The following is a 23711-nucleotide window of genomic DNA, read 5'->3' on the forward strand; positions in this document are numbered from 1 at the left end:
GCAGGGCACAGACCACCTTTGTCCCTCTGCAGTCCAGAACTGTCAAACCTCCATGCACCACCAATTCACCACCTCCAGACTACTTACCCTCTCATAGACTATATGAAACTGCAACTATACTTTTCACACTACAAAACACTTTATAATAGCTTATTATGATTATTTTAACTCTTTGTTTAATGGGAAACTTCCAAACTTTTTAAACACTGTCTGTTTAGTATTTTTACCTATCTAAAATATGCCTTTGTGCCTTTTAATTATTCCTTTGGGGATAAATAAGGGAGATCTAAATTTGAATTCTCTGTTACTCTCTGTAATATTCTGTACCAACCCCTTTTTGGAATAAACCACTGGTGATTGCATCTTCTGGCCAGAATGGTGCTGTTGAGTCCAAATTTCTACATTAATTGTTATAAATCGGAATTTCACTATATTTGCTCTTCTGGGTGTGTCTTCTCATTGTAGCTCAAATAAAAATTTTCTCTGGTAAGATGCCAGATTTTCCATTAGTGATTGATAATTATATATAGTCATTTAATAGATGCTTTTGTCCATGGTGATCTCCAAAAGAGGCAATAATACACTATACATAGATAATAAGATAATTAAATGTTAGATACTGTTGAATGTATTTTAATGACAGTCTCATAAATGAGAATAGTCTCAACTGAGACTGTCTTGTATGTGGAGGTGACAGTACCAAACGTGTTTCTGAGAGGTACACAGTGGTTGAGATGAAGTGTGCTGCCCTCGTTATATGTTCCGAATATAACTTGGCAGTAGGATAAACACCTTTCGTTCATCAAAACTCTGATGACAGTGATCAGTTTGTCCATAGGTTTATTGACTAAAAAAGGGTGAAACTGAGAACAGACAACAAAGAAACATGCTTATAAAATGTACTTCTTGTACAGTATATATTCTTGGCAATGCACTGTACCATACTTTTATCAGAAATCTAATTACTCCTTTAACTTTTTAACTCTTTCATGCTTACATAAGAATTGCTTATTTATTGTTTAAATCTATCAACAAAGTAACCTGTTGAGTTTAAATGTGTTCTCACTCATACTGTTTACTGTCTTATAAACATATAAACGTAAATTAATTTGTGAATTAGCTAAGTTGCCTTTTTATGTTCCAACATTCACAGAAATAATATTGTCCTCACATCCAGAAACAACTCTTAAAACAATAAATAATTCACCATAATTCAACGAAAGAACATATGATAAGATTACAAACTGACAATGCTTCATAAGGCATGAGATGTAGGCAGATGTCTGTAGATAGAAACAGGCAGCTGGACTAGCTGTTTTACTGCCATGTGCCTCCACTTCCTGTTTCTCTTAAAGGACCATTGCCAACAAATGAATTGAACACACAAAAACATGCTTACTAAAATACAATAACAGAAGAAGAAGCATAACCCTTTATGATTGAGTTTAGTTAGCTGGGTGCACCCTTGCAGTTTTTCTGTATGCAGCATTACTGACTTGAATTTGGATTCTTTACATTGAATTAGATAAAGCCTCTTTTTTTCTCATGTTGTCGAACTCAAAGCATCGTGACAGAAGCAACGTGTAAAGCACATGGTCATCAATCATGACTCAGGTTTTTTGGAACCTTTGTTGGAGAGCATAGTCAGAGCAGATTTTTATATTCATATTGTGTTGGATGAAATGATTGGTTGGAATGACCTACAGCTCGGTCTTGTAGAGGTTAAGTTGAAGTTGGCGATCTTACATCCATTTAGATAAGACTTAGTAGATTTGACTTATGCAGAACCACAAGGGCATATGATGGGAGTAATGAGAATAACTGAATACTATCAGCATAGTGTTGATATGAGAAGCAATGTAAGTGGATAACTGAGCTCACAAAGGTGGTTTATATTGCAAAGAGAATGTGTCCCAATACTGAGCCTTGGGGCACTCCAGAAGAGAGGTGATGTTAAACAAATGCCAATTTAAAAAAAAAAGTTGTCTAAGTAAACCAACAGCTTGCTTCAGAAATTCTCCTCCATTCAAGCGCCGATTTTGTGCAAGCAGAAGAAACCTCCAACAGAACTGGATTCAGGAAGGAGGGCCATCTACCTTGGACAGTTTGGCGTTAAGATAAGATAAGAAGAAATTACATTTTTTTTGTGCATTTGCATTGGAAAAAAAAAATTACATCATAAATTTGAGGCCTCAATCGTAAAAATTCAGCAGCAATGTAAAATCTATACGAACACATTTAAAAGTGCTTAAAAAAGACCATCAGAGCTTGCAAATAAACAATGTTGCTGGTTGAGCAGTGGAATTAATGGATTATTACAACAGAAGGGAAACCTGAAGCATCTTCCTGATACACCTCATGAAGGACATGAGGGGGCTCTGTAATGACCTTTTTGGCCAGTCTAAGGGTGTGTGTCGATCAACTGTTAACGAGGGTCTCCCAAAGGTTGGCCCACTACCTTGGAGCAGATGCTCAACTGTTTCAATATCCTGAACTTCAACTGGACAGAGAGGCTAAGAGCCAGACTAGGCCTCTGTACTGTGGGATAATTTGCATGGTGTTGCAGAAGACTCTATGGAGGATCTTGCTACTAACTCAAAAATATATGAGTCTCCGCAGAAAAGAGATCCTCTGCTGGACATTGTTGCACGCTGGACGCTGGATATAGTACACTTAATGTGGCCATGAGATGGCGCTGTCTACATACACTCCCAAATGTCCGAAAGCCACAGATTGCTTCATGGATTTACTATCTATTATGACAGGAGCTGGTCTATGTCATGTGGTCCCAAGGTTGACATCCTTTCTTTAGATGGGATTCAGTATAAGAGCATTCTTCACACCACTGCAGGACTCCACTCACACTGTCATGGAAAATATCTGGTGTGTCTCTCCCTCAGTCAGCAGTGCCACCAGATTTGGATTAATATCCAACTGGTCCATTTTGGAGAGAAGTAGGTCTGCTTTGACTCTACTAAATAGAAAAACTAGAATAGAATAGAAAAATACTTTATTCATCCCCCAGTGGGGAAAATTCAAAATGCAGAAGAAAAGTCAATAAACAGCAATCTGACACAAATTACGTGTGATTTTACTCATGTCCAAATGCATAGAGATGAGGCAGATGAGTGTAGCACCCGCATCCACAATTTTGTGCGCACACCTGCAGTAGTTTGTCCTGAAATGACGGAGACCTCAAGGGTGTGAGGATTTTTTTCAAATGACTTAATCAGCACAGAGGTTTGAGCTATAGGACGATAATGTCATGACTTATGCTTTGATTCATGTCGTGTTTCGTCATTTATTGTTTTATTTTGAAATATTAACTTCCCTCTCATTCTAGGTATCTTGCCCTTCCTCCCGTTTCAAGTGTCTCATTGTCTTCCCTGATTCCCAAGTGTTTCCACCTGTTCCCCTTGGCTCCTCATGTATTCAAATAGTCTGCGTTTCCCTTGTCTTGTGCCAGCATGTTGTCTCTTCCCATGAGCTTCATGACTCGCCTCTTGTTCCATAGTTTTCACGAGCCTGCAGTGAGCGATCCTCCTGCAGAGCTAAAGTTAACGTTTCATAGTGCCCCGGTTTTTTTAAGAGAGCGTCCTTGTTTAAATCCCCCTCAATAGGAGAGCATGACCTTGTTGTGTTATCATTCATAGCTTTTCTGTTTTCCTCCTAGAGCGGAGAGGTTTTTTTGTTCATGTTAACTTTCATAGCTGCACTCGTCCTCCGCCATAGTTACTGAGGAGAGCGCTCAGGAGTTTTACAGCCTTTGCTTTGCTCTGCTTGGAAATCCTCAACCTGCCTTATTGCTGCTGTGTTAAGAATAAACACTCTTGCTTTTGAACTGACCCTGCATCTGTGTCCTGAGTCCTGAGGTCCGTGACAGATAATCATTGCACTCCCTTGGGCATGTTTTGTTTGGTAAAGGGACTGTGTGTGACATTTTCCAGACTGACGTGACAGTGTGTGTCTAACAACTGCTGGAATATTGGTTTCTAGCTCCTCACTGTAGGACTTCAGAATGGATGGAGGGATTCTGTCAGGGCCAGTAGATGTGCGTACATTAAGATGTCGAAAGGCCTCAGCCAGCTGACTTACTGTAGTATCTACCCTGTCCTCAGGCCGTGTAGACCTTCTGAAATAGGTGTTTAGCCCAGCAGCAGAAACCAGCTCGTCATTAGTTGTAAGCAGCCTGCCCTGCCATATTTTTTATGGTGTCCCACATTTTCCTGTGGTGGCTAATGTTAAACAGCTTCTCTGTGTATGTCCTTTGTCTCCCTAATGTTCCCCTTTAACTCCTTGTCTCTCTTTTCCCACTCTAGCACGTTCTTGTTATTGAAAGCCTAATTCCTTTTATTTAGTATTTGACAAGATTGTCGGAGCCGGTACGCCTAACTCCAGCAGAGCAGTACTACAGGAAGACAAAAGATTGATATATTTAATGGTGGAGAATATTTTCTGACTGTAGGGCTGCTGAACAAAATCATTGTAAAAAACCAGTTGCGTCATTTGAGCAGCTACTTATGAGCTGAAGGCAGGTTATGGAATCAAACAGACTTGATTGCATTCCATACATCAACCCTTTTAAAGAACAAATAAGGAGCTATCTTGCTTTCTGACAGTTATCTTCTTGCTGGAGCAGCATTTAGTAGCCCTGAGTCTTTGTCTCAACTTCAGAAGACTTTTCAAATACTCTTAGGAACCTATACTTTGTGGTTTTCTTAATTTATTATGAAAATGTTCTTACAGCAATATAAAAATCCAGCGAAAAAGATCTTGAAATGATCTTGAAATGAGAAAGACTTTTTGCTATGGATACAGACTAGCTTATCACCCTTTGATTATAACATAAAGACTTATACTCTAAAAAAGAATACAATGGCTCAACTTAAAAAAAAAATTGAGGCAACAATTTGCATGGATCTTTTTAAGAATTTCCAACTCAATTACTGTTGAGTAGATGTTGGACAAGTTGGACAAACTAATTTTACCTCTGCAAGTTTAATCACATTGAACTAACTTCTTTTTAATTATAGAGTTTTGGTCAAATAAAATAAATGAAATTCTTTATTTAAGCTATTCTCACTGCTTTTTTTTTTTAATTCCACAAAAAACGTCCATGTTACTTCAATTTATGTGAGTTCTATGAACATATTTTACTTAAGTTAGAACATTACAAACAATTCTAGTTTCAGTATTAAACTTTTTATAATAAAAATCAGTGAATCAGAATCCCAAAAAAAGTTATATTTAAAATATTCAATATTCAAAATATTTATATTATTTTCATGCAAAATCAAATAAAATCGTCAAAATCATTTAAAAATGAAGGGAATAAAACTAATTTTCAAAAATATATTTTCAAGTCCATTTAAAAATAAACTCAAATTTAATGTTGGTCTTGCCAATAAAACAAATGCATCCTCAAGAAAATGGAGGCAAACTTTCCAAGTCACAATGGTATTACACATTTTACTCTGCCAAACAGAGAACATGAGGTATTGATTACCTTGACAACATGCAGATAATTGTGCTATAGTGCAGTGTAACATTACATCTTTATGATGGCGGAGTCATGAAGACTTCCTTCATGCCATCTATAATCATGCTAATATTGTTTTCAATGTTTCTTTTTCTTGAATGCTCAAAAACAACTTTAGTGCAACTACCAACAGCATAATAATACATCTATTGAATTCAATTCAGTTGAATTCAGTTTTATTTATATAGCGCCAAATTACAACAACTGTCATCTCAAGGCACTTAAATAATATAGTCCAATTCAAGCCAATTGGAATTCAATTCATTGTAATCATAATCCAATGAAGTCTAAGTAATTAATTTCAAAATAATCCAATTAATTCATATAGAGCCAATTCAAAAAACAATATCCTATCTAAGGAAACCAACAGATTGCACCGAAACTTGTCTTCAGTCCAATCTCCTGTCCTGAGTGTGCCTGTGGCGACTGTGGAAAGGAACAACTCCCTTTAACAGGAAGAAACCTCTGGCAGAACCAGAACCAGGAAGGGTGGCCATCCGCCTCGACCAGCTGGGGTTTGAGAAGACAGAAAAGAGGGAAAAGAGGGGGAAAAACACCATAACACCATTCAAAGGATACCTGTTGGAACAGGGAAACACAAGTTAATAACCACAATAATGTCACATGTACATAATATCATTTGAGAAATTAAACGGGGGGAAAAGAGAGCAAAGTGAGGAAAGGTGTGACAGATGAGGTCCCCCAGCAGTCTAAGCCTATAGCAGCTTAACTATGGGATGTTTCAGGGTCAGTAGACCCTTGACATTTGTTTCATATGTTAGTCAAATGATAAATTCTGGTCAAAAATAACTCCAATGTTCCTTACTGCAGTACTCGAAGCCAAGGAAATGCCATCTACATTAACTATATAGCTAGACAATTTCTCCCTAAAGGGCTCAGGTCCAAAGAGAACGACTTCAGTTTTGTCTGAATTTAGAAAGCAGGCAGTTCTGAATCATCCAGGTCTTTGTGTCTTTAAGACATGCTTGTAATCTGACCAACCTATTGGTTTCATGGATAAGAACAACTGAGTTTCGTCAGCATCACAATGGAAATGTATGCCATGCAGTCTAATAATGTTACCTAATGCATGTAGCAAGTGAAAAAAATTGGTGCAACCCTGAGGAACTCCATGACTTACTCTGGTGTGCAAGGAAGATTCTTAATTTACAAGAATGTATCTTTTTACAGGTTTTTTTTCTGACACTGAACAGAAACTGCTCCAGTTTGTGTGTCAAAACAAGCTTTTCAAACATGACAATTATCATATATGAGGTTGAGGGTAAGGATCTGTTGAATATTAATTGATATGAAAAAATGTGAAGTACTGATGTTTGTGCTGTTTGTAATGTTTCCATGTGTAAAATAATTCCATACACCCTCAAATTGCTTGTTATTTGTGTTTTAATTTTAACACATTTGTACACAAGTTCCTCACAAATTGTTGTATACATTTATAGCGATGATCAAAATAATTTCACTGCATAATTTGGTGCTCAATTCATTGCCCATCACTGAAACACTGCCTAGATAGACTACAAATACTTTTATTTCTAAGAAATGCTTCCATCTTTCAGGCCCGACGGTATTGGTACAGTGACTGTAGAAGAGAAGGAGCGCTTTCAGGAAATCAAGGAGAGGCTACGGGTGCTGTTAGAAAATCAGATTACACACTTCAGGTAGGAACCAGGTGCAAACTCTGTGTTAAAATCCCTTAAAATCGGACTGCCTTGCATTAAAGAGAAAATGAACCTTTGTTTGCTTTATTAGGTACTGCTTCCCATTTGGACGACCAGAGGGAGCACTTAAAGCAACGCTGTCCTTGCTTGAAAGAGTAAGTTATGTTGTGACACTGGAAAAACATCCTGTACAACATGCATACTATTTTTCTTTTGCAGTCTAAAACTACTAAATGTACTTACATGATTACATTTTTTCCTCAAAAAAATAAAACATAAAACAAACAAATCAAAAGAAAAAACATCAGTAACCATCCTGCTTTGTTTTACTGGGAAGGTTCTGATGAAGGATATTGTCACCCCAATCCTACAAGAGGAAGTCAAAGCTGTGATAAGAAAGTGTCTGGAACAAGCAGCTCTGGTCAACTATCAGCGCCTATCAGAGTATGCAAAACTGGAAGGTAGGTTACAGCTGTATCAGTGATTCTTCCGTAGAACTACAGTTAAAACAATGCATGCCGTTAAAAATAATGAAAATAGAAAATCCTTTCTTTTCCTTTAATTATCATAGATTGAAAAATAAATATCTACACAAAATGAAGCAAAAACAAATGATGCTTTGAAACTATAAAAGTATTTTTTTAATTATTGCATTCACTATTATTATTTTTTTAATTCGACCTTCTCCAATTTTCCCCACTTAAAATAGTCAGTTTTAAATTTTTTAATGTAAGTACATTTATACGAAGTCTAGGAGATAATGCAAAAAAAGTTACAGTATATGTTAGTTTCTTTAGACAGGATAATGATACTCAATATACGTACATATTAATATTTTTCAACAAATAGTTATAATTATTATACTAATGATAAAATTATACATAGCTGAGTATTTGCATTGCATTCAGCCTACTGTAAACCTGTTGCAGCCTGTTAAAATGTATTTTAGTACAATGTTGTACTATACATATTGTTCTATGTTATCGGACAACACAGCAAGTCTATACAGTTTACTAAAATGTAGTCTATTACAACTTTGCATACATCAGGAGTCAACAGGCACAGGGACAGGCACAGGGAAAGGTGGGGATGGGACTCACCTGTGAGTGAAAAGAATAATACAAACACTGGTACAACAAGTTATATAATGCTGCATCAGACTATGGCAAAATAAATGTAATATTTTATCGTAAATCCCATTTGAAAAATATGAAAGTTCATTAAAAAGTCAATCAACCACTTAGGCTTTTTTTGCCTTTGAAAACAATCAAAGGGTTAACCTAGGACCCAACTGAATCCACAAGCCACCAACTGAATTGGCCTGGCTTAATAGTTGTTTGGTGTGCAAAACCTGCCAAACATAAACGATTGGCAGTAAAATGTCAAACATGAACATCTTGAGTTTGCAGGAAAAAAAGTTACTTATTCTTTACAAATGCTATATGCACATGCTGTTTAGGTAGCTAATGAATAATACGTAAAAATACATTCAGTTAAGTTTAATCCACATCTTAGTCTCTTTTCACCAGAGTCCTTCATTACCTCTTTGGGGCTCTTATACACCTAACCAAAGTCAAGAACAAGTAATGTCTCATGCATTGAACACTAACTGTTAAAGTTACATTAACAGAGAGTTGATTCGCTGGGCTGAACAGCCTATCACAGTGTTATTTCTCACTGACAGTGGCAATTTAACATGAAGAATTGTCTGACAAAAGCCTTGTGTAGAGACCCAAGTCTGACAGAGATAACAGTGCATTACACATTGAAAAGACATGAGAAACCGATGTTCACCGACGTTCCAGATGTTACCGACAGCCAGTTGTCGGTTTGGTGTATAAGACTTTTAGCTTGCCTGGTAGCTGAAGTGACGTTCCATCATTCCCTTTATTCCTCCTTCCTCTTCCTTGTTCTTCCTGACTCCCATATTCACTGGTCTTGTCTCCCTGTCAATAGGCTTTTGTTGCGTCATGTAACTGCTCTCTGAAATATGAAGGTTTGACTGTTGTTTTCGTTAATTAACATGTTAAACATTCCTCAGAACTTTACCTAATAGGGCAGGACTTGTAGTTAGAAATCTAGGTGATTTATTTTTTCTGATAAGTATTTTTTATTGAGCACCAACAATTAACAAATACAGAACAGAGAGAAGCTCCCTGGAACAATGCTCACATATTTTCATTTATATGTCACACAAACACATACTCACACATACACTCAACCCCGACTCCCCCATCCCACCCCGCAAACAACAAACATAAGGGATACTCACCCAAAGAAGCAAGGGAGGCATGTACTGTTAATAAAGTTATACACTATTTACAATGTTTTACATGGAGGAGCATATCTGAGAGAAAAGACTCCTCAGTGAGATCAAGTAGGGATAGTTTTAAGTCTACCTAAATACATCAACACTGGGTTCCAGATGGAGAAGAAGTTTCCCTAGACCCTCTGAGTGTATGTTTAATATTTTCTAGTTGTAAGAATTGCATCAGATCACGTAACCATAATGATACTTTAGGTGGATTCTTCAATTTCCAATGTAATAATATTCTCCTGCATGTGACTAAGGTGGTAAAAGTCATGATATGTTTATGTCTTTTCCTAATTGTAATGCAGTTCCTATCTATTACGCCAAATATAGCGATAACAACACTGAGTTGTAGATTAATATTCATGCTCTCTGACAGTGTTTTAAAGACCAATAGGCTGTCAGGGAGGGACATGCCCAAAACATGTGAGTTAGGTTGGCAGGAGTGCTATGACACCACATCATGCATTTGCATTAGGGTAAATTTTTGCGAGTTTTGCACAAGAAATACTGTCATTTACTCTTTGTAGAGCGCTGTTCCAAATATCCCCAATTCATTCTCCCATTCAGCCCCGATCTTTGCAAGGGATATGTTTTTAATAGAAGTTATAAAGACATTTACTCTTCAAATGAGTCTTGAGTCTAAAGGAATTTCTAACAGATCATCCAAGGTAGACATTGATATGGAAGTTCAGGTCATGAAAATGACGGACTTGGAAATAGTGGTGTAAGTTAGACTGAGGAAGGCTAAATTTTACTGATACGTTGTCAAAACTTGCAAATATACCATTCATGTACATATCCTTAAATGCATAAATCCCTTGTCTTTGCCAAGCAACGAATTCAGAGTCTAACTTACCTGGGAGGACAAGGTGATTATTAAGAGGGGCCGATTTAAAGAAAGTTACTGAATGCAAAAGTCTGTCTAAACTGGGACCATATCTCGATTATAACGAGCATTCGTAAAATTAGAAGTAGAAATGGGGAGGCTGGAAGAAACCAAAGCCCCAAGAGATTTTGAGATGCAAGACGTGAGCTCCAAGTGGCACCATTTTGTATCAGGAAAGTGAAGCCAGTAAATAATTTTTTGAGTGTTAGCGGCCCAGTAGTAGTGATGAAAATTTGGAAGGCCACCCTGATAATTGAGGTCTTTGTAGTAATTCCAATTTGGTTCTGGGTTTCTTATGGTCCCATATAAATTATATAAAAGCTTTATTGATTTAAACAAAGATTTCGGAAGATAAAATGGAATACACTGAAATAAATAAATCTGGGGAGCACATTCATTTTGATACAGTTCACTTTTCCTGCCAAAGATAGGTGAAGTGAACTCCATCTCTTCTAATCTAGCTTGACTTTTTCAAATAGTGGACAGAAGTTTTCCTGATAAAGTTTCTGCATGTCCCTTGTTATATTAATACCCAGATATTTAAAGCCCTCTAGACATTTGAAATGGCAAGTCGTTGTCTTGTTTTGTTTTCAAAGAGCCAAGGCATTTACAGGGTAGCATTCACTTTTGTTAAGTTTACCAAATCTTAATGCATGAACAATGTAGGGCACACTTAAGACAGGGTCAGATATATACATTAATAAATCATCTGCATATAAAAATACTCTGAGCTCCTCTCCCCCTAAGGTAATAGATAAGCACTCTATGGCCAAGGCGAACAGTAGCGTGCATCCCTGATGGGATACCCTTAATAACTGAAAATATTGTGATTGCTCATCATTTGTAATAACAGAAGCTCTGGGTGAGGCGTAGAAGAGTCTGATCCATGAGATAAAATTCGGGCCTTATCCAAATTTCCTCAAACATGCAAATGAATATCTCCATCAAAACGTTTCTCTGCATCCAGTGCGACGACCACCTCAGGTACCGCAGTGGATGCAGGAGAGTGAATAATATTTAGGAGTTGACGGATGTTTGTTAAAGAGTGACGTCCTCGAGTAAAACCAGTTTGGTCTACAGAGACCACATCATACATAATAGTTTCTAGACACAAGGCGAGAGCTTTAGCTAAAGTTTTCACATCACTATTTAGAAGGGAGATAGGTCGGTAAGCCGCATTCCATGCCATCTTTTCCCAGTTTCAACAGGAAAATTATTGATGCTTCAGTCATCGTACGTGGCCCAGGGGATAGAGAATCATTAAACATATCAAGTAAGATTTTGGATAGTTTATCTGCAAACTTCTTGAATAACTCTATTGGGTACCCGTCGGGGCCGGGTGTTTTATCATTTTGCAATACCATTATTGCATTGTTGATTTCAGTATGTTTTAATGGCAATTCAGTCTCAGTCCTATGCATTGTGCTTATTAAAGGGGTCTGGAGATTATGAAAACAGTGTTCCATGTCAGTACTGCCATGCGTTGTTTCTGACTTATATAAACTTGAGTAGAATGAAGTAAACATTTCATTAATTTCTTGTGAGTTGATAGTTAATTCTCCATTACTGTTTTTTATTTGTGTGATTTGTGGAGCAACTGAGCGGCCCTTAAGCTGCTGTGCTAAGAGACGGCCTGCCAGATTCAAAGATTCAAAGTTTTCCATTGTCATATCTACAGTAGAAACACATTTCCTTGTGCAATGAAAAACTTACTTTGCTGTCTGCAAGAATGGCAGTCAAAGGAGTAAAAAAAACTACGCAGTAAAAAATAAATTCTACCTACAAAATACGAATAACAGAAACAAACAAAAAAAATAAATATATATATATTTTGAGCCTGGTGGTCCTCGATTTCACACTTCTGTACTGCCTGAAGGGAGACGCGTGAACAGTCCATGTTGGGGTGGGTGGGGTCTTTGATGATGGAAGCAGCTCTCCTATGGTCTCTGCGGTTTTGGATGCTCTGCAGAGAGGGGAGTGGAGTCCTGATGATCCTCTCAGCTGTCTTTTACCACTCTCTGCAAGCATTTGCGGTCCATGACAGTGGCACTATTGTACCACACAGTGATGCAACTGGTCAAGATGCTCTCAACAACGCAGCTGCATAAATTCCTTAGGATCTCAGCCAACATGCCATACATCCTGAGCCTCCTTTAGAAAATACAGCCGCTGTTGAGCCTTCTTCACCAGCTGTGTGGTGTTCACTGTCCAGCTGAGGTCCTCACTGATGTGCACCCTCAGGGATTTGAAGATACTCACCCTCTCCACTGCAAGCGCTCGGATGAATAGTGACTGATGAGGTCTACTCTCCTTCCACATGTCCACTATCATCTCCTTTGTCTTGTCCGTGTTGAGGGTGAAGTTGTTGTCTTCACAGCATGACACCAGATTTAACACCTCCCTCCTGTAGGCCGCTTCATCCCTGCCGGTAATACATCCTATCACTGCGGTGTCATCCGCGAACTTCAGGATGATGTTGTCCTTCTGGGAGGCGACACAGTCGTGGGTGAAGAGGGTGTAGAGGATAGGGCTGAGCATGCACGCCTGTGGGGTGCCCATGTTTGTGATGATACTGGCTGAAGTCTTGTTGCCGATCCTGACAGACTGGGGCCTGCCAGTCAGAAAGTCCAGGAGCCAGTCACAGAGGGTGGGGTTCAGGCCAAGAGCAGACAGTTTATGGGTGAGCTTGTGGGGGCTGACCGTGTTGAAGGCAGAGCTGTAATCAGCAAGGAGCATCCTGATGTCGGAGTCTTTGTTTTCTAGGTGAGAGAGGGAGCAGCAATGGCATCTAAAGTGGATCTGTTGGAACGGTAGTGTGAACGGAGGCTGTTGGTCCAAAACACAACATACTTGTACCACTCCTGACTGAACCTCCGGTCGAAACACTTCATCAGTTGAGTCAAAGGTAGACACCTCGTTTCAGTGTCATGTGTAGCCGGACCAGGTACGACATGTGAAACCTGACGTTTTTCTGGTACAGAGCTTGCTTCATGCTGTTGAACGCAGCTCTCTTTTTAGTGAGTGTTGTGCTAATGTCGTGGTTGATCCTCAGAGCGGCTCCTTGGTTCTGAAGATCATGGTTCCTGGCCCAGGGCAGTGCAACCTCCTTCTGTTGGAATCTGGAGAAACAAACAGAAACGTGCATGGGGATGTTTTTTGGCCAGATCTGGAACTCGGGGTCTGGTGAGCTCTCTCCAGATTGGGTGGCTTTGGAAAAACATTCGGGGTCATCATTTGCTTCAGTACCTCCAAAATGAACTTCAGCATATCTTTAACATCCTCACTGCCTTTGGGGACACATATGGAGGTTATTCCTCAGAGACCTTGGTTCGAGAGGTCTTCAAGCCGGTCCAGAAGCAGCTGGTTTTGATTTTGAACCACTTTGACATTTGACACTGTTGCCGTCAACCGTTCAAAGTTATCACAGGCGACCGACTCCACCGAGGTAAGACGACTCTTGAAAGAGTTCACAGTTGACTGAAGTGTGTCCAGTGAGTCTTGCAGTGGTTTAATGGCTTCTCTAATAAGGCGAGACACATCATCCCTAAGTGAGGTCCTCTGTTTTGCAAATTCTGCCGAAACAGTTAATCCATAGCAAGGGAATCTAGATTTTCAAAGAGCCACTGATTTTATACAATTTTCAAAGAAAATAATCAACATTAGTGTGAGGGCAACGGGGCGGTAATCATTTAGGCCATTTGTTAGTAACTTTTTTGGTACCGGGATTATTGTGGCCGATTTCAGGCTGTTGGGGATGACTGCTTGGGCCAGGGAGAGATTGAAAATCCTGCAGAAGACATGTGACAGCTGGTGGGCACATGCTCTGAGCACCTTACCTGGTACTCTGTCTGGGCCAGCAGCCTTCCTGGGATTCACTGCCAGGAGCACACGCCTCACATTGTGCTCCTCTACAGTGAGTGAGGGGGGTGGTAGATCCTGACAGGGGTGGGTCTGGAGCAGAGGAGTGTCACTGCAGTGTTTCAAAGCAAGCAAAGAAACTGTTGAGCTCCTCTGCTATCGACTCACTCAGGTCTCCTGGTGTCATATCACAGTCTCTGTAGTTGGTGATGCTCTATAGTCCCTGCCACACCTGGTGAAGTGGGATTCTATCCTCTTGTTGTAGTCTGCTTTTGACACCTTTTTTTCAGGTCAGCTTGAGCCGCGCTGTAGAGAGCTCTGTCACCTGACCTGAAGGCAGTGTCACGGGCCTTGAGGAGTGAGCGGATGTGGCTGGTCATCCAGGGTTTCTGGTTTGGAAAAACCCGGATGCAGACACAGCACCCATACAGAAGTTGATGTAGTCCAGTACTGTCCCTGTATATGTTTCCAGGTCCTGGTGTTTAAATAGATCTAGTATGTTTTGGAAACAGTCCTGCAGTGCACTGAGGGCGTTCTCAGGCCAAGTTGTTACAGAGTTTGTGGTGGATCTGGATCTTCGTCTGAGGAGGGTGTATGCCAGAATGAGCAGCAGGGAGAGATGGTCTGACTCACCAAGGTGGGGGAGGGGCATGGTTCTGTAGCCGTGTTTGATGTTCGAATACACATGGTCTAGTGTGTTTTTTCCTCTTGTCGGGCACTTGACATGTTAGCGGAGCTTTGGCAGTACAGTCTAAATTGGACTTATTAAAGTCTCCAGCTATAATACGAATGCCCCGCTGCTGTGCATTTATGGCATCCAGAAGGAGAAAGAGCGCAGCACTAGCGTTAGCATCCGGTCGGATGTAAACGGCAGTAACGATGACTACTGTTAGCTTTCTCGGGAGAAAATAAGGCTGGCATCTAACAGACATGTACTCAATGTTGGGTGAACAGTGCCTCTCTATGACCATGCTATTGTTACACCAATCTTCATGCACGTATATACAGAGCCCCCCACCTCTGCTTTTACCGGAGTTCTCAGTCCGAGCCCAGTGGTGCAGAGAGCGGCCCACTAGCTGGATGCTAGCATTGGGGATCTTCGGGTTAAGCCAGGTCTCCATAATGATGAGGACACGGCAGTCTCGAACAGAGCAATTTCTCGCAAGCTGTAGTTTCAAGATAGATCTGGCGTTGGTGAGGTACAGGCTCGGCAGAGGTGGTTTATGTGGATTGTTCTTCAGCCCTTAGCAGGAGTCCGGATCTATGGCCCCGCTTCTGCATCCTCTCCCTTCTCCACCTACACCGCTTACCAGACCCGATAACAATCCACGGAGCGTCCGGCAGTCTCGGTTGTATTGAAAGTCCCTTGAAACTGTTATTTTGTGTTGGTAGCCATTATCCATGAGTTCCTGGCGGGTGTAGCAGTAGAGTGCCGAGGCATGCGTACTAAAAGCGCACCAACAAACAAATTATAAAATACAAAAACAAGCACTGGGAAGGAGAGCCGTGAGCCGCTTTGTCCGTGGGTGTCGCTATCTTGGACTGGTTGGACAGGTTGTGCTATGGCAAACCAATGACAGCATGGGTCTGGCACAAACCGTTTTAGAGTTTAAAAAGTTGTTGTCAAGATTTACTAACAAGGCTCAGTGGTGAGCTACAATATATTTGAGCTGTATTGAATAATACTTTATTAATCTCCAAAGGGAAACACCATTATTACAGTACACACAATGAATGAATGTATAAATAAATGAAAGATAAGCATGGACACTGATTTTAACAACTTGGAGTATAATATACACTATATTGGCAAAAGTATTCATTCATACAAAATAGTTAAATTCAGGTGTTCCAATCACTTCCATGGCCATAGGTGTATAAATTCAGGCACCTGGGCATGCAGACTGCTTCTACAAACATTACCGTGCATTACTGTGATAGGATGCCACCTGTGCAAGTCCAATCATGAAATTTCCTCACTACTAAATGTTCCACAGTCAACTGTCAGTGGTATTATATCAAAGTGGAAGCAATAAGGAATGACAGCAACACAGCCACAAAGTGGTAGGCCACATAAAATGACTGAGCGGGGTCAGCGGATGTTGAAGCGCATAGTGTGCAGAGATCACCAACTTTCTGCTGAGCAATCACCACAGACCTCCAAACATCATGTGGCCTTCAGATTAGCTCAACAACAGTGAGTAGAGAGCTCCATGGAATGGGTTTCCATGGCCGAGCAGCTGCATCCAAGCCATACATCACCAAGTGCCAAGCAAAGCATTGGATGCAATGGTGTAAAGCATGCTGCCACTGGACTCTACAGCCGTGGAGACGCGTTCTCTGGAGTGACCCAATCACACTTCTCCATCTGGCAATCTGATGGGCGAGTCTGGGTTTGGCGGTTGCCGGGAAAACGGTACTTGTCTGACTGCATTGTGCCAAGTGTAAAGTTTGGTGGAGGGGGGGGGGGGGGTTATGGTGTGGGGTTGTTTTTCAGGACCTGGGGCCTCATGTACAAAGGGTGCGTACGCACAAAAAAGTGGCATACACACTTTTTCACGTCAATGATCAGATGTATCAAGAGCGAAATTACCGTGGAAATGTGCGCTGCCTCACGCCAACTTCAGGGCTGTCCTACGCACTTTTCTACAGCTGTTGAGTCTTTGGCGACACTTAGAGGTGATGTTGGGAAACTGTTATAATAAATAAATGTGAACACAATTTGTCCTCAGAATGAGTGATGTGAACATTTGAGACACATGAACAATTAACACATCCATGTGTCTGCAATTACACGAGTGGATATAAAAGCATGCGCAAAGTGTTGCAATGCATACCATTAAAAACAATGGCTGCTTTAGTGGTGTTGGAAGACATTGTAAATGATGACAACTGGCTCATCAGCCGTTTTGAGGGCAATCCTCCTGGAACTGTGCGCAGAGCTGCGGCCGGCGCTGGAGCACAACACAGCGAGGAGCCATGCATTGCTTGTGACGTGCACACTGGGGTTTAAGCAACCGGGGCATTCCAGAGGGAGCTGGCCAACCGATTGGGACTGTGGCAGTCGACCCTGAGCTGAGCCATGCCACCCGAGTGGGACGGAATTATCTGCATCTCAGCAGGTATATCAAATTTCCACAATGTAGTTGAACAGGCCAACATTGGAGCACAATTTGAAGCGAGAACTGGTTTTCCTAATGTAATCGGAGTTATCGACTGCACACACAGTGCTATAAAAGCGCCATCACATAATGAATTTGTATATCAACAGGAAACATTTTCATTCCATCAATGTACAGATTGTATGTGATGCGCAAATGCTTTGCGGGGGTGGCCTGGTTCAACGCATGATTCATACATTCAGTAACAGATTTGTAGGGAAACAGACTACAAGCTGGCACTGTGCATGATGGGTGGCTTCTTGGTGAATAACTTTATGCATGTAATTGTCCTAATATTATTCCCTGTGACGTGCATTGAGCATGTGCCCTCCCAATTTCTATCCCGTCTTCACGGCATCATAGTTGGTGGTTAAAGTTAGTAGCTTGCTGTTTTTTGCTGGTTAAACTACAGCTTAAGAGCTTTCTAACAAGCCCCTGGTCATCTCTGTGTGAAATGTCTTAATCAGCCTCACCTTTTCCGCGGAGCACTTCTTCACTATAGGTTACTGTATGAACAGTTTGTTGTGAGTTACATAAATACAGATATTTACCTTTTAATTAGAGTCACCCACACTTGCACACACACCACCCCTGAGTGAGCAGTGTCACCCATAGTTGTGCCGACTCTCTGTTCAAACAGCCTCCCCCGCCTGTTTTGGCCACACTTCGGCGGTGGGCAGCCAGTCTCAGCTTCACATCCACCGTAATATCACCTTAACCACTTCTTTTTCACCTCTGCTTGTGTGCGCTTCTCAGACCCCACAGCATTAAAGGCCTCACCCACACTCTCCCACCCACTCCTCTTACGTTTGCTCTTACGTTTGCTGCTTATATCGTAGGACAGCGTGCCAAAGACCACATTTTTGCGGGCCTCCACTTCAGAAAGTAGCACCTCCATCTCACTTTCCGTTAAGTTATTCTTTTTCCCGTCTTACTCATTCTTTTTTCTTTATTTTCTGATCGTGCAGAGAATCGCAGTTACAGGGCTCATTTAAATATGATTTGCATGTTTAAGTAGGGGCTGGACACCATACCCCCCTCCCTTTTGGCTCCTGTACACAGCACACACTCACACATGAAGGGTTTTGGGGGCGTGTGTGTTCTGTGGGGTGTAGTGGATGGGGTCACGTAGGTGGTCCCCTTGGCTGCACTCTGCAGTTCCCCGCCCCTGTTTTAATTACACCTTAGACATCACTACTTATCAAACACACACACACACACACACACATTAGGTCTTGGGGGGTGGTTGCACTGAGTGGCATCTGGTGGGCGGGGCTCTTCGGGTATGTAGGCTGCCCAGAGGGCTGCGCTTCCAGTTCTACAAGGTTGGCTGCCTCTCAATTTTAATCGCTCACTATTAGAAAATATTGAAGAGTCAGAAGGGTGAGGGGAGGGATCTTCTCACACCCCTGCTTCCTGGTTGCTGCTCGGGGCGGGAGGGGCATGGACAGGGAGGAGTCAGGTACTCCGACATGTGCGCTCATTTCCACGTTAATTGGGATGTACAAACAAAATGTGCTTGGATTCATGCGTGCGCACACATTGATACATCCGGATATTTTTGTACATTGGAGGCCATTTTGGTTTCAGCGTACGCCATGTAGGAAATCCACGAAAGTCTTTGTACATGAGGCCCCTGGACTTTGCCCCTTGGTTCCAGTGAAAGGAACCCATGCTTCAGTATACCAAGAGATTTTGAACAATTACATGCTCCCAACTTTGTAGAAACAGTTTTGGGACGGCCCCTTCCTGTTCCAACAGGACTGTGCACCAGTGCACAAGGCAAGGTTCATAACGATATGGATTAACAAGTTTGGTGTGGAAGAACTTCACTGGCCTGCAGAGTCCTGACCTCAACCCGATAGAACACCTTTGGGATGAATTAGAGCGGAAACTGCGAGCCAGGCCTTTTGTCCAGCATCAGTGTCTGACCTCACGAATGCGCTTCTGGAAGAATGGTCAAAAATTCCCATAAACACACTCCTAAACCTTGTTGAAACTTTTCCTGGAAGAGTTGAAGCTGTTATAGCTCCTAAGGGTGGGCTGATGTCATATTAAACCCAATGGATTAAGAAGGGATGTCACTTACGTTCATAAGCATGTAAAGGCAGATGAGAGAATACTTTTGGCAATCTAGTGTATGTATGTATAGCTGCTCCATTTTTGTAGAGTAAATTTGAAGTAAACACAAAAAATTGTGCTAGAAAAATTAACCGGACTATAATCCCTATATAGACCAGTGAGCAGCTCTGATCAACATGTCATTGGGGTTATCAGGTGGGAACCTCCTTTCATCAATGTTTTGTCTTGTCGGGCCCATGACACCTCCAGGAGGCTAGACAGTGATCACTGGTGTCCCAGAGTCACTCCCCTAATGCCATCCAGTGCTCCTCACACCACAAAAAACATATTTTCCTCCACAACCACAAGCTACCCCAGCCTCTCACCAACTGCACACCAGTCATAGCGGGGTGGGGATACAAACCCTGGTTAGGGTAGGGGATAGAAATAGAAGAGATACAGTTAAGTAGGAATGGGATTAAAACCATGGTTCGGGTAGGAGGTAATTAAAGTATAGAGAGACCAGAGGTGGAGGCAGAACAAGACACACAAGCAGATTCAGCAGATAAACTCACCTAAACAGTCCTATAATCACTAAAAATGCCAGCAAAAACAAGGCCATACAGGACAACTCACCTAAAATGGCCACCTGGTTTCAAAAGGCTCACTTGGGCCACACCCACCACTTAAATATATCCTAGATTTCTTCCTTGCTTCTTCCAAGAGTCTGTTTACCCTAAGTGCTCCCCCTGCGGGGCCCCCAGCTACTATTGCTTCTTCTAATCCAAATCCACTGACTGGACTTTACTGCCTCATCTGACATTTACTTCACTATTTTCTTCACACTCTGTCCACTTATACCCAACTCCCTCAACAATGAGACAACAGACTTTGCAACAAATCCTCTACATTCTACTTCCACTGGACATATCCTAACTTTCCTTCCTTGCTACTCTGCGTCTGCCCCCAACTGCACATACCTAAGCTTTTTCCTTTCATATGCTTCTGCTACTAATTCCTCCCAAGGAACAGTCAGCTCTATGAAATAGACTCTCATTCTACTCCTAGACCACAAGACTATATCAGGCCTGAGATTTGTAGAGGCTGGTAGAGGTCAAGTTTAAGTAAAGTATTTCGCTCATGATATCATTTTTAAATATGTATCTTTGACATACTGTTTCTGGAGCAGTTTTTGGAGATGTTTTTGTTGCCTAAATGATGTAATTTTTTAATGAGAAGTAGGGAAGTGTCATACAGGTGAGTGGAATCGGTTGATTCTTGCCATGAGATTATTTGTTAAAATGATGCAGTGGTAAATAACACTCCAAGCAGTGACACAGAGGTTACAACCATTAACAGGTCATATTCACATTCAGTCAGAAACTCTGTGGTTGACAACAGGCTCAGGTGATAGCTGACCTGCATCAAAATTGTTCTGTAATTATAGAGATTTATTTCTTTTTTCTTTTTTTTTTCAAACAAATAATGCAACGATATATCCACTAACCATCAGTATTGCCCAATGTTAAGCTTGTTGACTACAATCAGCATATGGACATAACATCAATCAATAGCAGGGGATGAGCAGGCTACTTTCTGAGGAAGCTCAGATCCTGTGGTGTATGTAGTTAGATTTTGAAGATCTTTTACCAGTCCACTGTGGTGAGTGCCATCTACTGTGCCGTGCTGTGATGGGGGAGGAAATTCAGTGCCAGGGATGCGAGGCTCATTAAGGCTATTCATGAAGCTGGCAAGATAACTGGACAGGGCATAGCCTCCCCTCCATAACACACTCCAGGGTCAACAGGGCTCATTCTCCAATACTCATTTAGCTCTGTTGTCATAAAGAATATGATGCAAAATCATTGCTCCCATTCACTATTACTCTACACTAGGTTACTTTTGTGTAACAGGTGAGCATATTGTTGCATTAGCTTGTTGAAATAATTGTTAAATGGACTGTACATGTATAGCGCTTTTTCAAGTCTAGCTTACAACTCAAAGTGCTTTTACGCTACATGCTATCTTCACCCATTCATTCACACACTTAGTCCATATCATTTTTTTTAAACAACAATACAACAATAAACACATCAGTAGGTAACTGGGATTCAGTGTCTTGGCCAAGTGTGCTTGGACATGAGGCCTGGGGAAGCTGGGAGTTGAACCACCAACCTTTTGTCTGGCAGGCCTTTTGTCCTATCCTAGAGCTGCCCTTAGATCTGTGCATAGTGTTCTTATCATAAATATATTGTCATCTTCATTTCCTGAACCTCATTCTGTACTCTTTTTGCTGCTCTACTGTCTGCACATTGTTTTTACATTGCACAACAATCTAACCACACCATTTTGATCTCATAAATACATTCTCTAGTATGTAGTTCTTATTATTCATTTATGTTTAATTTACTTTGTCTTAATTGTACTGTATAAAACAACATTTCTTTTTTCAAATGTGGGGTTCCATGAAGTGCTCGTCAGTAAACAGTGTCTTCCCTATTGTAGACAGCACTCAGTGTGCTTTCACTTTGAAGAATCAGTCAGGGGTTCTTACAGGCATGTCAAGCCAACTACTGCTCAGACAAGGGACATCAGACAATTTTTTTGCCAACTAAAGCATCTTATGGGCCTTGTCCTCTTGGACATGCACAGATTGTACATCAAGAGCGGCATTTAGAAGACATGACTGCCTTGTGTTCAAGTGCTCTTTTGTTTATTCAGACACTGGAGACTAAAGGAAACCCATTAGGGGGCCTCGCATTACTGCTTGTTGGTTGGTTTGGTGTATTAGAGCCTTTTAAGAAGATATCTTATGCCCTTTTTTTAACAAGTTGTTTAACAAGCCAAATTTGCTGAGGTCTTATTGAAATGTATATCAGAGTCTTTGGTCAAAATTTCTTTCTTTGAAGCATTGTAACGCTTCTCTCACCCCAATTGAAAGACCTCTCTTTAGATCAGGCTATTTTGAGGGGCAGAGACCGAGAAGCATGGTTTGGGCAAAGGAGCAACTAATCACCGCTCAAATAGAAAGCATTCAATAAACAAGAAATGTTTACAAACAATTATGATGATCTTTCAAAAAGTAACAGCAATAACTCATCTTCATTACCCAAGCTGTTACCATTAGCTACTGCTAAATAAATAAATGATAACTTGCTGGAATATTTACCTTAAATATAGTTTATCCATGAGGCTCTTATATCCTCTCAGGCTGGATGTAAGATGCATGCTCTTCAGTACAGCTGATAACAGAACATTTCCAATCAAAGCTGTCTTCATCATTCTCGCAAATTGGATTTTTGCACGTGGGGCCGAGAGGTCAAGGCTTAGCAGAAGAGGCCAATATTAAGAGTGACCTAAGTTTACACTGCAAATCTGAATAGCTTCTTAAATGAGATACCAAAAAAACAAAATGACAGGGTTTATTTTATTGAATTTTTTTTTAACCCTGTCCTATTGAGAAATCATGGCAAGCAGAATGATGGTCTGAATGTTGAGGAAGTTTGAGGAAGGAGACATTGTCTCAATATTGATGTGATCTGACAGAAGACATCTAAACTGTTTAATACACAGATAATTTTTTGTTTTCCAATTCATGACAATAGTTTTCTTTATGATATATAAGGCAGTGAGGATCATCCATGTTGTGTTGAGTTAATTTCCATGTTGATGTCTTCTAAGTCACCCTCTATGCACATGTGTGCAATGTAATGCAGGAACATTACACTTGAGACATGTTGATAAGTCCTAACATACCTCAAGTCAGAACTTCTACACTGATGGATAAGCCTGTCTCCCATTTTAAGGTCGGTAGAGTCATCTATTTTGAACAGTAATCTATATATTTGTGATAGTTTTTTTTGGGTACAGAGGTTTAGAAATTCTGATTCTAATAGGAAGTTGTAAGTCTAGTTGGTTGAGGATCATCTCTTGTGCAGGGTGTTAGGGTTGTACCAGATGGGTGTAAGCTTACACAGGATAAGTGAACACGTGGTTATTTTAAGAAATTCCTACCAGGCTTGGAACAGCCCAAGAACAGACTTTGGAACAGCCTTCTTCAGGCAGTTCCAAACTTATCATTGTAAGTTGTAAGTTTAAACTTATGTTGTTTAGCTGGAGCTTCTTCTACAGCTTGCTCCTGTACAGCTCCTCCGCCTCCCTCAGCATGTGACAGCGCTCCCTCTGGGTGTTTCTCATCTCTCCCTGTCCTTGT

The 23711-nt window shown here is 40.9% G+C and overlaps 1 protein-coding gene across 3 annotated transcripts in view; it reads left to right on the forward strand.

Annotated features, from left to right (window-relative positions):
- Nucleotides 1–23711, forward strand: part of LOC140303956 (calcium-dependent secretion activator 1) — a 628956-nt gene that overhangs the window by 315604 nt on the left and 289641 nt on the right. For all 3 annotated transcript variants that reach the window (XR_011915223.1, XM_072382952.1, XM_072382951.1), the window contains exons 12-14: nt 7117–7218; nt 7310–7373; nt 7556–7679. Coding sequence is in view for 2 of the 3 variants with exons in the window: in XM_072382952.1 (XP_072239053.1) it covers nt 7117–7218; nt 7310–7373; nt 7556–7679 (290 nt within the window). In the remaining variant the exon portion in view is untranslated. The remainder of the gene's footprint in view (nt 1–7116; nt 7219–7309; nt 7374–7555; nt 7680–23711) is intronic.

The sequence above is a fragment of the Leuresthes tenuis genome, unplaced genomic scaffold (genome assembly GCF_036924035.1).
Source record: "Leuresthes tenuis unplaced genomic scaffold, fLeuTen1.0.hap1 SCAF_3, whole genome shotgun sequence".
Taxonomy (NCBI): domain Eukaryota; kingdom Metazoa; phylum Chordata; class Actinopteri; order Atheriniformes; family Atherinopsidae; genus Leuresthes; species Leuresthes tenuis.